The sequence below is a fragment of the Mandrillus leucophaeus genome, unplaced genomic scaffold, assembly GCF_000951045.1.
Source record: "Mandrillus leucophaeus isolate KB7577 unplaced genomic scaffold, Mleu.le_1.0 Scaffold1218, whole genome shotgun sequence".
NCBI classification, from domain to species: Eukaryota; Metazoa; Chordata; class Mammalia; order Primates; family Cercopithecidae; genus Mandrillus; species Mandrillus leucophaeus.
In genome coordinates, this window is record NW_012100521.1 from 399,998 (window position 1) to 416,299 (window position 16,302).

At 38.0% G+C, this 16,302-nt stretch overlaps 1 protein-coding gene across 1 annotated transcript in view; it reads right to left on the reverse strand.

The window, feature by feature from the left end:
* Window positions 1–16,302, reverse strand: part of PASD1 (PAS domain containing 1) — a 98,647-nt gene that overhangs the window by 13,296 nt on the left and 69,049 nt on the right. Inside the window, exon 9 of the mRNA XM_011971385.1 lies at window positions 5,797–5,914. Within this exon, the coding sequence (XP_011826775.1) occupies window positions 5,797–5,914 (118 nt within the window). The remainder of the gene's footprint in view (window positions 1–5,796; window positions 5,915–16,302) is intronic.

Here is a 16,302-nt window from a genome sequence, read left to right on the forward strand (position 1 = left end):
AGAAGTTTGAGACCAGCCTGGGCAATATAGTGAGACCTTGTCTCTACAAAAAATTTAAAATTAGCTGAGTGTGGCAGTGTGTGCCTGTAGTCCCAGCTACTTGGGAGGCTGAAGTGGGAGGATCATTTAAGCCTGGAAAGCAGAAGTTGCAGTGAGCTGACCATACCACTGCATTCCAGTCTGGGCAACAGAGTGAGAGACCCTGTCTCAAAAAAAAAGAAAAAAGAAAAGAAAAGAAAAGAAAGAAGAAAGAGAGAGGAAGGAAAGAGAGAGAGAGGAAGGAAAGAGAGAGAGGAAGGAAGGAAGGAAGGAAGGAAAGAAGGAAGGAAGGAAAGAAGGAAGGAGAAGGAAGAAGAAGGAGGAGGAGGAAGGGAGAGAGGGAGGGAGGAAGGAAGGAGGAAGAAGTAAGAAGGAAGGAAAGAAAGAAAGAAAGAAAGAAAGAAAGAAAGAAAGAAAGAAAGAAAGAAAAAGAAAGAAAGAAAACATCCCTAAGCTTGTGAATTCTTCCCATAATTTTTTCCATCTTAGTTAATGCAACATTATCCCATCAGTTGCTCATGTCAAGTACCTTAAAATCATCCCTAACTCCTCTGTTTTTCTCACACCCCTCATCAAATGCCAACAAATTCAAGGGCTCTTCCTTCAAAGTATTTTCAGAAGGCCGGGCACGGTGGCTCATGCCTGTAATCCCAGCACTTTGGGAGGCCGAAGCAGGTGGATCACCTGAGGTCAGAAGTTCAAGACCAGCCTGGCCAACACAGTGAAACCCCGTCTCTACTAATAATACAAAAATTAGCCAGGTGTGGTGGCGGGTGCCTGTAATCCAGCTACTTGGGAGGCTAAGGCAGGAGAATTGCTTGAACCTGGGAGGCGGAGGTTGCAGTGAGCCGAGATGGCGCCACTGCACTCCAGCCTGAGTGACAAGGGCAAAACTTCGTCTCAAAATACATATATATACACACACACACACATATATATACATATATATGTGTATATATGTATTATATGTATATGTGTGTGTGTATATACACACACATATATATACACACTATACACATACATATATACACACACATATATACACACACACACACACATATATACACATACATATATATTTTCAGAATCTGACCACTTCTCACAACTTCTACAGTTACCACCCTGCTTCAAGCCATTATCATCTCTCGTTTGGACTGCTGAGAGAGCCTCCTAACTGGACTCCTTAACTTCCATTCCTGCCCTTCCTTCCACAGTCTATTCTCAACACTGTGACTCTTTTAATAAACAAGTCAGGTCATGACATTCTTCTGCTCAAAACTCTCTAATCATTCTCCTTTTCACTCAGAGTTAAAGCCAAAATCTATACAATGGCTTACAAAGCCTTACTCAACCTGACCTCCATTACATCTATGACTTCATCAATACCTACTCTCAGCTTTGCTCACTCTGCTCCAGCTGCTCTGACCTTCTTGTTATTCCTCTAAACACCGGGCATGCTTCCACCTCAAAATCCTGCAGAAGTTTTTCCTCTTCTTGAAATAGTCTCCCCGACCACAGATGTCTTCATGGCTAGCTTTCTCCCCTTTTTTAAGTCATTGCTTATATTTAATACTGTACTCCCCCACCTCTTGCATTCCCAAACCTCCTCATCTTGCTCTATCTTTTCAATAAGTCTTGTCACCTTCTTTTTTTTTTGAGACTGAGTCTCACTCTGTCGCCCACACTGGAATGCAGTGACACGATCTTAGCTCACTGCAACCTCTGCCTCCCGGGTTCAAGCAATTCTCCTGCCTCAGCCTGCTGAGTAGCTGGGACTACAGGCGCGCGTCACCACCGGCTACTTTTTGTATTTTTTAGTAGAGATGGGGTTTCACCATATTGGTCAGGCTGGTCTCAAACTCCTGACCTCATGATCTGCCTGCCTCGGCCTCCCAAAGTGCTGGGATTACAGGCACGAGCCACTGTGCCCGGCCTAAGTCTTGTCACCTTCTAATCAATGATTTCTTTATTTAATATTTTCATCTCGTTATTGTCTGTTTCTCACTGTTGGAATGTAAGTTCCTCTAGAGCAACAATTTTTCACTGTTTTGTTAACTAATGAATCCACCCCCCAAATTTAAAACAGTATCTGGTATCTGGTAGGTGTTCAATAAATAGTTGTTCAATAAATCAGTAAATGAAGGAATCAGAAATGGCCTTTAAAAATAAACACATTTAAAATGTTCGAATATATAAAGAACAAAAGGGAAACCATGCAACGAATAGGACAATATGACAAAATAGTTTTAAAAGTAGATGCCTCACTGGGCAGTAAGAGACATAGATACTGAGATCAGACAGATCTGGGTTTGAATCCTGGCTCTGACATTTACTGTGTGACTTTGGGCAACTTATTTAATAGCAAGACTCTGATATTTGCCATCTGTAAAACTGGAATGATAATGCCTCATAGGTCTGTTGTGGGAGTTAAGCACCCAGCAAAATGCACAAATAGGAAGCTCTCAAGACACTTTAGTTTTCAGTGTTATTATTCTTCAAGGTTGACCTTCTTTGACTACTTTTTAGAATCTTAAATACGTATCTGTTGAATGAATGACTAAATGCCTACCATATAGTAGGTTTTAAAATCAATGCAAGATGCTCTCATGATTATTCCCTAAACCAGGTTTGTCCTGGCCTCTCATTTGCACATAATCAGCTCTAGCAGACTGTTTCTGTGTTGTCTGCTGGTATCCTACCCAGCCCTTGGTTCATGCTCAGAGACAGCTGCTTCTGAAGATGCCACCCCACCTGCCACCTCCTGCAACAATGGATTTGGATGCAAAAGCAATCTGATAATGCACAAGCGCCAATTCTGCCAAACATGCCTGTTTAGTGTAACATGGCTAAGGAGCAACCTATCTCTAGGGATGGATGGCAGAATGTGAGTGGCTACTAACATGAGTCACCTACACTCATCATTAAAAGAAGTATTTGGGACAAAGTCAATTAAAAAGGAGATCCAAACCATATCACTAGAGTTAATTTTTCTCCACACCTGATGCAAGACATTTCTGTGTACTCTCACTTAATGTCTTGTGTGTTATGAGGATTTCCAGTATGGCTGGTAGAAACAGGAATATTACCAACCCTTTGTGAGTACTAGCATTGTTCTCTGTAATCCTCTGGAATGGTTTTCCCCTAGCCCCACTTCAAGTAGCTTCCTCAAGTTAATACGCCAATCAATATGCTGCTGAATACTAGAGGAGGCCCCTCACAGATCTCTAGCATTCTTTCTCCATGCAGCTCTCTCTTCTCTAGGACTCTGCTAGCAAACTTAGTCTCCCTATACTCTCACCTCAATGTCAACTCAGGCAGTCCACTGGGCTCCATATGTGTTCTCCCTCTCTGCAATGTGGCCTAGAAACTTGCTATGTAGTAAGCTCTGGTAACTGTGGAGCTCCTCTCGTTGATTTCCAATTGCTCAAGAATCTGTGTCCTTTGCTGCCTGCTGGCCATTATCATGAAAACTGTTATGTCATATATTTTGTCTGTTTTATTTTTGCCCGTTTCAGGTAGGCAAGTTAACCTGGCTCCCTCACTCCATCTTGGCTGGAAGCAGAAGTCTCACAATTCCATGGAATATTATACAGTTTTAAAAAATGATCAATGTGACTGTAGAAAAAAATGGAACTTAGGGATAAGTGGAAGCCAAGGGTATGCAGTAGAATGTAAGCTATATTTTTCATTGTAACTATATGAAAAATATATACGTTGGTGGACTAAGACTGAATGGGAATAAGCAAAATTAAACAGCAGCTGTGCCACAGCAGTGGGGTTATGTATTTCTTTTTTTTTTTAACCCACTTTTCTCTAAATATTACAATTACTTAGGCATTATATGTTTTGTAAAATGAGAATATTTTAATCCAGCTTTCTTCCACACATACTAAGTTTAAGGACTTTGGATTCTTCACACACAGTACACTATAAACCCTGGATAAATACTTATTTACTGACGGGCTGATGAAGCAAGCCTGACAGCTGTGTAGATGTTACACTGATTGCTGGAGCTATACGGTTGGCTTGGCCCCTTTTCCTAGCATACCTGTAATTAGTTTGTGTGTAAAGAGAACATTGCTCTGTCTAAATTAGCATTCTTCTACCTAATTTCCTCTTTGTTTCATACTTCTTTGAACAGAATATTAGGTTAAGCAGAGGTACTTATTCAGAATGGAGAAAGTTTTATTTACATAGACATACTTTGTTAAATGAGCAATACTTGGAAAATTCAATGCAAAATCAGCACTTCACGTTTAAAATATGTGCTCATGGCATCTCCATGTTACAGGAGAACTTAAATACTGAAAGGACCTGCTATCTGCACTGATCCCAGTACAAATTCATTCAGGCAAAACACATGGAGGCCTGAAAACCAAAGTTAGAGTCTATGCATGCAGCCTGTTTATACTGCTCTTGAAATCCCTTTACCAAATATTTGAAGAGTTCTATAAAAATAACAGAGTGCTTTAACATAGAGTACTCATTTGTGCATCTAATATTTATGACTGCCTACTACGTGTAACAAGCCTTGTTCAAAGTTGACCAACAAGACAGCCAATGGTCTCTCCTCTCACAGAGGTTTCATTCTATTACAGGAGTAAAATAAATATCCCGATAAGATTACTTTGAGCATTATTATATGCCTATGAGGTAGCCTGGTAGAGATTATTATTATTACTTCCATTTTACAGATGAGGAAACTGAGGCTGAGGTAAAATAACTTTCCCCAGGCCATGTAACTGGTAAGGGCAGAATCAGGAATCAAACCCTTGTCTTCTGATGTCTCAGCCATGTTTTCTCTCTGTAGCACTGTTACCACTGTGGTGATCCAGTCTATCAGCTGTGGTACATGCACCCATGGAGTGGCATGTAAGGCGAGGAACCACCCTCTCACTTTTTAACGTGGGAAATGCCTTCTGAGATACCTCTTCTGTTCTTCTCTACCTCTCTCTCTCCTTGCAGTTTGATTTTATTTCCCAGACGAGAGTTTCATCAGATCACTGAGGGCAGACCCAGGTTTTAAATTTATATTAATGTATATCTCTTAAGGATTCTTTCTAGTAATATCTGGTTAATGAATAAACGGATGATACATTCATTGTCTTAGAGAACGGATGCAGACAACCTAGGCTAATTAGGCACTGGGTTCTGGCCTTCATGGCTTTTTTTTTTTGAGACGGAGTCTCGCTATGTCACCCAGGCTGGAGTGCAGTGGCACAATCTCGGCTCACTGCAAGCTCCGCCTCCCGGGTTCACGCCATTCTCCCTCCCTCAGCCTCCCAAGCAGCTGGGACTACAGGCGCCCGCCACCACGCCCCGCTAATTTTTTGTATTTTTAGTAGAGATGGGGTTTCACTGAGTTAGCCAGGATGGTCTTGATCTCCTGACCTTGTGATCCGCCCGCCTCGGCCTCCCAAAGTGCTGGGATTACAGGCGTGAGCCACTGCGCCCAGCCGCCTTCATGGCTTTCTATACCATGCAGGTCAGTAAACTTTCATTATGAAATGTACTCACAAGGCAAAGGACCCTGAACAACATCTGGGATACAGTTTAGCTTAATTATTTTTCAAGCACTACAGGGACCATTCCAAGTCTGGCGGTTACTGGCTCCTAATAAGAAATGTCTACAAGATGGCAACTGTGGAACACTGCTCATGTGTCACGTCCATCTGACATACTTCTTGGTAACACACATTAACTAAATAATCAACATCACACGGTAAGGGTCCAAGATTGTTTCCTCAATGTACATACATCTGAGATAGCAGCAGCAGCAGCAGCAGCAGCAGCGGCGGCGGCAGCAGCAGCAGCAGCAGCAGGTTCAACATACACGACTTCCATGCTAGTATGTCCTCTTTGACCTTGAGAGCTACTATAAATAGGTAAAAAGAGAGATGGTAAGCATATCTCACTTGCCATTTAAATCAAAATTTTCTATCATACAATAAAAAGGTTCAAATAAAAACTATTGGTTTTATTTTCCCTACTACAGAACATCATTAACATCATTAATCTTTGAGGTATCATTTGTCCCACAAGTTGTTCTGCACATCTACACACACACAAAAAATCATCTGGACCCTCATTAGAATGAAGTTTGCTGCAGGTCTCAATGCCTTTTTAACAGTGGGGAGCAAACCAGTATTTTTAAAGCCAAGGTGTATGAGTAAATATTCTTTTTCGATTTTTAAACCAACTGCAATTACAAAAAAAATGCCTTTAGGCCCAATTTAATTTTGTTTCTTGTAATTAGAGAAACTCTCCATTCTCGGGGCTCATTAACAATTCATTTCTATCAAAATTAGAATTTCGATGAAGGTGAGATGCAGCTTCATGGCACACTAGAGTCTAAATACTAGCTTACTTTTCACCAATTAAGTATGGGGGGGAGAAAATATGAATGAATGAGAATCTTATTTTTAATACTGATAATAGTGTTTCAATCCTTAAAAATTTCGTAACTGAGATTCTGTTATTGAAATGTATTTTGTTTTCAAGAGTTTTTCTTTTGAAAAGTCCCTATTACTCCACAAAATGAGAAATTAAAGTCTGATAATAAATATTATAAAAAACAAGACCTCAGAGCAGCAAGACAGTGGCAAAATGGTATCTATAAAACTTTCGAAGCATATTCAGAGACACGTAATTAAGAGAAAACCTGGGTTATTTCACATGGTTTCAAACAGTGAATTCTGAGCCAATGGAGAGAAATTTTCCATTCTGTATTTCAGAGGACCCTGACAAAAATCTATTTTATTTATAGCATTTATTTCTAACACTAAAAAATTAAGAGTTTGAAAAAATTTATTTTGGATATCAAAGATATGTAATATTTAGGAAGTATTTACACAGCATAAAACAACTAGTTAATAAGTTAAGTCAGGCATTTGTGTGTATAATTGGACTATATCGAATATAGAATGTTTAAAATATATAAAAAGTATATATTTAATTAAATATATTTATTAATATTTATGTTAATATTAATTAAAATAAATATGAAATATGTAAAATATAGAATATTTCTTACTGATTTGATTTTCAGTGTCATGAAACAAACATAAATGGAGTCACTTGTAAATCTGCCAACATATTATTTAAAAACAAAATTCCTATATTATTATATATTTTTAAAATAATTTTTCGATCTCCAACTAAATTTATAAGCCAAGTTATTTCTTGTATTATCTGCCTTGCAGACCATGTCGTATTCCTTGGCTTCAACTATGGGTGACTCCCACAGCTCTACCTCAAGACCTCTTCCCAAGCTGTAGACCCACATATCCAACTGCCTTCAGCACATGCATGTGGATATCTAACTTCAATTCAACATGGTATAGACTCCTGTTCCCCCTCCAGTGTCTCCTACTTGGTGAACAGTGCCACCCTCCACCCAGTCACTCAAGACTGAAATCTACAAGTCATCCTAGACTCTTCCCTCTTTCTCAACTCTCTTCTACCTTATACAAATGTTTCTTATTACTTTCTATCTACTTTTTCTACGGGGTGAATTTCTTCAAGGCAATGAACATGCTTTAAACTTCTTGTATCTCAGGCACTTCACACAATGGAGAGCAATTACTACGTGCTTAATGGATATTTGCTAAGTAAAAAAAGAAATAAACAGATACAACTTAGCAGTCAATTCAATCAAAATGTTTTACATCCTTCATCCCAATCTGCTTGGATTGACAAAATTATTTTAATGGACAAGCTGGAGCTTCTATTTGTTCCTTAAAAGCAATCTAATACCTTTATATTGGCTTCTAAATAGTGCATAACTTTATATCTGAGATCAACAATATATGAATGTATTGCTTGCTGCATTGTCCAATATGGCAGTCACTAGGCACATGTGGCTAAATCAAAATTTAAGTTAATTTAAATTAAATACAATTTAAAATGTAGTCTTCAGTCACAGTAGCCACATTTCAAGTGCTCCATAGCTAGTGGTTACTATGTTGGATGAAGCAGATTATAGGCCACTGCAATCATCACAGAAAGTTCTACTGGATAGTGCTGTATTAAAGGATGCAGTAAGTTTTTCTGGACAAAACTCTTTGACAGCAATATATTGTGAAGCAAGTATGTTTTGTTTCAAATCCACTGACTTAAATATCACGAATATACATAAAAGTGAATATTTTCCAAATTATTCAGTGAATTTACATTTTTTGCCTCTCCATAAGTCAATGTAAATGGCAAATATTTCATGTAGAATATAAAAGTCACAGGCACTCTGGGAGGCCAAGGTGGAAGGATCACTTGAGCCCAGGAGTTTGAGACCAGCCAGGACAATACCGTGAGATTCCATCTCTAGAAAAAATAAAAAATAAGTCAGATGTGGCGGTGCATGCCAGTGGTCATAGCTATTCAGGACGCTGAAGCGGGAGGATCGCTTGAGCTGGGGAGGTCAAGACTGCAGTGAGCTGTGATCACGCCAACGCACTCCAGCCTAGACGACACGGCGAGACCCGAAAACAAAACAAAACACCTCACAATTAAAAGCCACAGAGAAGCACTTACAATTTTAAAGAAAAACATTAGGGAATATTTCATACCTAACTAGTTTGTGCATGTAAATAATGAGTTCAGGCTCAGGATATGGGATATAACATGTAACAGAGGGTTTGCAGCCATATCCACTGCTGGCCTTTGGGTAGGAACAGATACAAGCACAACTTTCTTTTTTCCAAATTGTATCACTTAATTTTTAAAAAGAAGGAGAAAGATCAAAGAACACTTTGCCAGTTGTAGTTACATAAAAGAACACCTAATTCTACAAAGACGAGTACCTCTGTTTCATCATGTAAAATCTCAAAATGTTACTCTTAAATTGAGCCCTTCGTGTTTCTTCTCTCTCTTCATTTTAAATATTTTACCGAGATTTGATATCCATTGGTAAAGTGCTTAACACTGCTGAATTGCTTTAATGCAAGGTTGTTCTTGGCTTAAAATATCATCTACTTCTACTTGCTGTATAAATGAAACTGTAAATATGAAAAAGATGTCAAAGGAATGCTGTCCTTTCATACGCCAATGGAGTACAAACTAAGGTGTGTTTTGAACAGTTGTGGCAGAGTCAGGAAACTGATGACAGTAAAAATATAATCCTAAATGTCTCTCCCTATTTAATTTACAGCTGAGATTATATAATCTGAAGTGATGGAAGGAAAGAAAACCAGATTTCCCTTCTTGGTTGCAGGTTATGAACAAAGTTTAAGAAGCTAATTTTTAAGGCTACTCTAACCAAGGCTAGTCTACAGGCTCTCAGAGGAAGCTCACTACCATGCCCTGTCTGAAATGTAAAATCTTGAGTCCAGGATCAGGTATCAACTTTTCCTTCAAATCCAACTGCATCTCAGCCGTCCCTAATAACTAGATACTAGCAGCTCCAAAGCCTACCACTCCTCAAGAGTCATTATGTTCTTAGAAGAGGATTCCTGTTAAGTGGCTCCCTAGGAATCAAGCCTGAAACAGCCTCTCTTTGCCCTAGCCCCCTACTATTTTATTTAGTATTCTAGGCATGCCATGGAAGGTGAACAGAAGCTGGGGTCACACACCCTCAATATTGGTCAATTATACCTAAATAAAGCTGGAAAAAATATTTTTCTCAACTCCACATGCAAAAAGTGAAAACAAAATTCTGAAAAATTAAAAAAAAGAAAAAGTACATTGTAATCTGTAGAGTCTCCGTAAGTGTGGTCAGCTCAAATGCCCTCATTAGCCATTCTTTCATTGACCACCCTACATCTCTAAGTTTCTATTCCACTTAACTATATGATTTGAGAGGTATGATACTGTAATTTGCTTTACAATTGTTCTTTTGTAATTTTAATTCTCTCTCCTAGAAAATGTCTTCCTGCAAGATGAGTTCTGCATGCGGTATCATTTCTCTATTCCTTTGGAGCCAAGAAGCAGGTGCTCTAGTGTTAAGATGAGCAGAATAGGGATCAAGAGCCTGGGTTTTGTGACTTGAAACTGCACTGAGAGACTTGGGAACGTTGCTATTGCTATAGATCACCTAGATCAATATCCTCCTTTGAGGGGGAGAAGAGAAGTGTGTTCTGTGGCTACAGGGCTCTGCATACAATGTATACTTGTAAATATCCTCTGAATCAATGTACAAATCTTGATCCTTCCGAATACAAAATAACTACACTGCCTTCTAAATATTTGACAGGTCCTTCTCTTTCAATATAGCAACTTTTACTAACTAAATAATTGGAGATAGTCATCTTAATAGATTTACATTATTTGAAGATGAATTTAGTTCATTTTAGGAACCTTAACTAAAGGCAGATAGTCAATGGATGTAATTTTGATCGGTTCAGAATATCAGTAACTTGAAGTGAATGTTTCATCATCACCCTCAATAATCTTAAGGTAATTGCTAACTAACCATATTGCCTACCCACAACCAATCTCATCTCTGACTGACAGAAAAGACACTATCATTTACCAAGTTCCTATCATGGGGTCTGTATCTTTTACATATTACCTTTCTGAGTCCTACAATAACTCAATGACATATGTTCTGTTATCGTCTCCACTTTATAGATGAGGAAAATAAAGCTTTATAACGTGAATAACATATAAGTTCACAACTAGTAAATGACAAAGCCAGAATATGAACCCAGTCTGCTAACTCCTTATACCAGTAAGGGCAATAGTTGTGTCACCATTAGGGAGTAGTAAAATAATCTCTAGTTTTGTTTAATCCCAGCCAGAAATGCCTTGATTTTATCATGCCACACATCCAATATGCCCTAATTTGTTAATTTTTACTTTTATTTTTCATTTTGATTTTTGTGTGTACATAGTAGGTGTATATATTTATGAGGTACATGAAATGTTTTGATACAGGCATGTGATGCCTTCATTTGTCTCTATTACCAAAATGTGTATGTCTTTGAAATCGATAGGCCCATATGTTAAGATCAGTTCCATCACTTTATATTCACACCACAAGTTAACCCACTAACATCCTCCACAGAATGAACTGCAGATAACTATGAGCTACTATCAACTTTGCCAGGTAGTTTGTGCACACTATTGTTTCCAGAAAGGATGCAATCTTGACCCACTCCTGGCTCCTTCTTAGTTTTGCCTCTGGAAAGCCACTGCTTTTCAGTATGGAAGCATACCAGCTTCCCAAGTCAATCTACTAATATTAAATTTTCCAAAAGCCAACTTGCCAGGAGACAAATGGACTGAATGAACATGAATCAAAGCATCAATTTGTCAAATTATCCAAATATATTGATTTACCAAAAACCTGTTTCTTTAAGTTATTCATAAAATTTTAAGTGTGCTGAGTTGGCAGAGTTTAAGACTATTGTAGGAAGGAAGGATTTCAGAGTCCTGAGGGCTTCAGACACCTGCTGAGTTCCTCATCTCCTTCTCTCATGGACTCATTTCCTCCCAACCCAACTTCAGGGGTTGGTAGCCCAAGCTGTACTGGATGCTGGTTCTCCTTTGTTTCTTTCCCCCATCGCAAGTTCCCTTCTCTTGTCCCCTGCTCAATTCAGCTGCAGCAGTAAGGGACCTGGGGTACAGACAAACGGAACCTTCCTTAAAATGTTAACAGAAAAATTGGCCAAGTACAATATATCCTAAGTATCTTCAAAAACTGTTAAAATATTTCAATCCACTCTAAGTCATTAAGCTTTGTCAGAATTCACAGATACAAGTTTGGGGAAAATGGTAAATTTGGCAAATGAGTCATTTGATGATATTGTTGATAAAATCTGAAAACATGCTAAATCATTGAAAAATTAGAAAATGAATTCTTTAAAAATGTACTATTAAATTAGCATAAACTAAAAACATTCATATGAAGTCCTGAAATTCTGTTTTTATTCATAAGAATGGCAAACCATTCTGCAACTTTTAACTTTTTACAAATTAAACATTCCTTAAAATGTTGAAAATAATAATATATCCATTGACTATAATCAAGAATGCAGTCATTGCATGTAATCAAGAATAATATATTGATATGAACACATACTTAGTATACTGAATAGATAAGGGTTTTGTCCAAACTATGGCCTGTGAGCCAAAATCAGCAGCAGCCTGTTTTTTCCAACGTAAGAATGGATTTGGAAATTTGAAAAAACACGAGCAGGTGATTGGTTTCTTTCTCTCCAATGGAATCAGAGGCAATGGACAACTTACAGCCAGAGAAGCCCATTGCATTCTCACTTGGGAGAGATCTTAATGGACCTGAAGCTGCTCAAGATCATGGTTTCTTGCTAACAAAGGGACAACAAATCCCATCGTTTACCATCTTAGCATATGAATGTTTTAGGAAACTCTTCCTGAGTGACTGCTGCCAGAAATTTTCTTTTGGCTTAAGAAATTAACTTTTAGTCACAAAAAGTTCTGTCTTTTTTTGATGTGAGGGAAAAGTATGATATTTCATTCAGATATTCTGAATGGAAGGAGTGTGCTATTTGAATTTACCAGTTCTCTCCAGCAGAGTAATTTATTACTCCACGGCCTAAAAGGATGGAAAAGGAAAATGTCTGGTATACGTGTGTGTGTGTGTGTGTGTGTGTGTGTATACACGTGTGTACATGCCTATGGTGTGTATTAGGATTGAGAGATAGGCAGAAAGTGACACAAGATGACTCAGAAAATAATGCACCCTTCTCCTCTCCAATTCCCTACCCTGAGCATCACACCCCTTACTGCTCCCTGGCCACAGCATGAAGAGGACTGACTTTCATGAGACAATGAGTTAGGGTCTATATGCATCTTTCCATTTCAGCCCTCCTGTCTTCCTGTACGAGACACAGATATGGATTCTTGTGGCTTTCAAAACCATATTCTTTGAGTGGGTTAACATATATATATATCTGATATATCTGAAGCTGATAACATGACTAAACCTACACCATACAGATTCAGATAATTTTACATATCAGAAAATGAAGATTTAAAACAAAATGTTGAATTTCAACTATTTAGAACATGAGGTCCCTTTTATCTGGCAGGTAATTACTTTTATGGCATAGCTAAGAAAATTCAATTCTTCTTTTAGCTGTATGGTAAAGACTTGCTTTAAATAACTACTAATACACAACTAAAAAGAAGCCAAATGGTGTGACTCTGATACATTCAGGTGTTTTACAAAGGATGAAGTCAAAATGGGAAAATTTCCACTAAAATCATACTCCATCCATTTCATAGAAACCATCACTCTCTAAAGGGCCATTTTGAATTCCTCTAATGTGCTTTTTTGGTTACACCAGTTTTTCACAAACACATCAAAAGAGGAAAAACACCGAACGGCACTTGGTGGTATTTCCTCACCAGAATTAAAAAAAAATTAGTAACGCACAATATTCATTACACTTAAAAAGTAAATACGATCATCAACATGGTAGAAATCTTAGTCTCATATACCCTGAAGGGCAAGTAATCTACGGTAAGAGTTGCCCTAATGTCAAATAATAAAGACAAGACAGAAAAGTGAACACTAAGTCAACAAAAACTCTATTGCTCTAAAATTAACTTAAAAAGTTTCAAGGTTTTGTCATCTCAAAAAGAATATTGCTGATATTGGCTTCCTCTGAGCAGTGTAGAAATATTAAGTAAACATGAAAGCAACTTTAGAATCTGATTAGTGTTCTGTGGTCCGCCCCCTGCCCCTTTTCAAACGTAGAGAAGGCAATGTATAGCTTTGGTTGGTGAGTCACTGGAAAATGCCTGGATGCCAGTTGCTAACACTAAAGACATTCATGGGCAGAATGAATGTCAAGGCTACACAGTTCGCCATCATATATTTGTGGAAAATTCATTCCAGGAGAAATTCATAAATCAGACACAAGACTATACTAAGACCAGAACTGTGTGGTAAGATATAAAGAAAGTTTGCTCTGTTCCCACTAACTAATAAGCCCTTAAGGCCAAGCCTTCCAGCTGAGGACGGGATGTTCTATAGGGATGTATCTCTCACTCAAAGAGGACAGGGTTTTTGAACGACTAGAACTGACAGCTCAGATATAATTTCTACAGTTTGTAAGGTACTACATTGATTTTTATATTTCATTATTTTCATATTTGGATCCATTATCAAATATTTTTCCAGTCTAAAAACTATTTTATGAATTAATGTTTGTCACTATTCCGTTAAAATCAGTTGCTTTCACTTCAATGAAACAAGACACACACAAACACACACACATTTTTACATCATAAAACAGGGCAGGTCCAACTTCTTTTTAATACAGCCAGTAACTTTACAGCGCCTGGACTAGGTCCATATGTTCATGCTAAGGTTTTGCCAAACAGCCCATGTTTTATTTGGCATCTGAGTCTTCCTACTTTTGTAACCCACTCAGTCATCCCTCTAAGGTAACATGGTGTATGGTCTTTCTGTCACTTTTATAAGACTATTGTTGAGCCAGTTGGGGAAATAAAGCAACAGAGACCAGTCAAGTCCCAGCACATGTTAAAAGAAAACATTTTATGTCTTTGCTACTTATTAAAAAGCTAATGGCCTATGTGTTGGCTGTGCAAATATGAGATATGATTTGAAGTTTGGCCTTGTTTTCTTTTTTGTTCTGAAAATCAGCTCTGTTAGTTTCCAGTGGCAAGATGGACCCATGGATAAACACATGACTGTATTCTAGAAATCAGAAAATGAGTTAACTGAATAAAATGAGCTGGTCTGTGTACTGAGGGAGACACAAGTTGAATGCAATTTGGATCCCACTCTTAGCAAGCTTTTGATTTTCTAGGAGAGGAGCTAAGTCAGTCTCTGTGATCTTAAGGCAAAGTGGAGAGTGTCAGTAGGAGAGTAGAAAGCAGGGAGGAAGAGCTCTTCCGAACTGGGTACCAGGAGGAACTTCTCAGAGAGGGAAGATGGAACTGTTTCTTGAGGGGTGAGAAGGATTCAAGTATACAAAATACAGAGGGGAAAAACATTTTAGTCCATGTAGAAATAGTGAATGAACTTAAATGGCATTTATGCAGAATGGTGTAGCTTCTTGTAATATTGTAGTTTCTCATTTAGTTGTACATCTCAGCACTAGGCAGCAAGTTTTATGAGGATAGGCACAGTAGTGGGCACTGCAAACACAGTTTCATGGATCTTACAGTTTCATGGGAAATCCAGACAATGAATGATTAGTTTAGAGATAACTATAAAGTTAAAAATTATAATAAGTATGATTAAGGAAAAGGGCAGAATGCCAGAGGAGAGAATAAAAAATGAACTTAGGGGAACGAGTATAAGCCAACTATTGAACAACATAATGGAAAAATATTTCAGGTTGAGGACACAAACATGTGCAAAGACTCTATGTTGGAAAAGAGTGTTGAGAATTCACAGAAAAGAGAAGCCAGGGAGGCTGAAGTCTGACAGACAAAAAGGAATATAACACAAAATGAGGTTTCAGAAATAAGTAGGCATGAGAGCAGTATGCTTTACAGACCATACAAAAGGAGTCTGGATTTTATTCTAAGTGCAATGGGAAAAGCACTGAAAGTTTTTGAGCAGGACAGTAACAAGATCATATTTCAACAAATGATATTGGAACAACTGGACATCCATATACCAAAAACAATGAACTCTGACCTAAATTTCACACCTTGTAAAAATATTAACTCAAAGTAGATCATAGATACAAACTTAAAATCCAGAATGATAAAACTTTTGGGAAAAAAAAAACTAAAAATGTTTATGTGGCCTTGGTTTGGTAATGAATTCTTAAGACATGGCACCAAAAGCAATCCATCAAAGAAAAAAAATAACAAAATATTCCTTCCTTAAAATAAAAACCCTTTGTTCTGCAAAATACACTGTTAAGAGAATGAAAATAGAAGCCCCAGACTTGAGAGAGTACTTGCACATCAAATATTGAACAAAGAACTTGTATCCAGAATGTATAAAGAACTCTCAAAACTCATAGACTGTGGTGAGGATGAAATGAGCTAACATGTGTTTAAAATATTCTGAACAGTGCCTGATACATAGTAAGCACTCAGCAAGTGTTGTTATTGCTTTTTTTTTTTTTTTTCCCTCACTTTAAGTTCTAGGGTACATGTGCACAAAGTGCAGGTTTGTTACATAGGTATACACATGTGCCATGTTGGTTTGCTGCACCCATCAACTCGACATTTACATTATGTATTTCTCCTAATGCTTTCTCTCCCCCATTCCCCACTCCCTGAAAGGTCCCAGTATGTGATGCTCCCCTCCCTCTGTCCAAGCGTTCTCATTGTTCAATTCCACCTATGAGTGAGAAC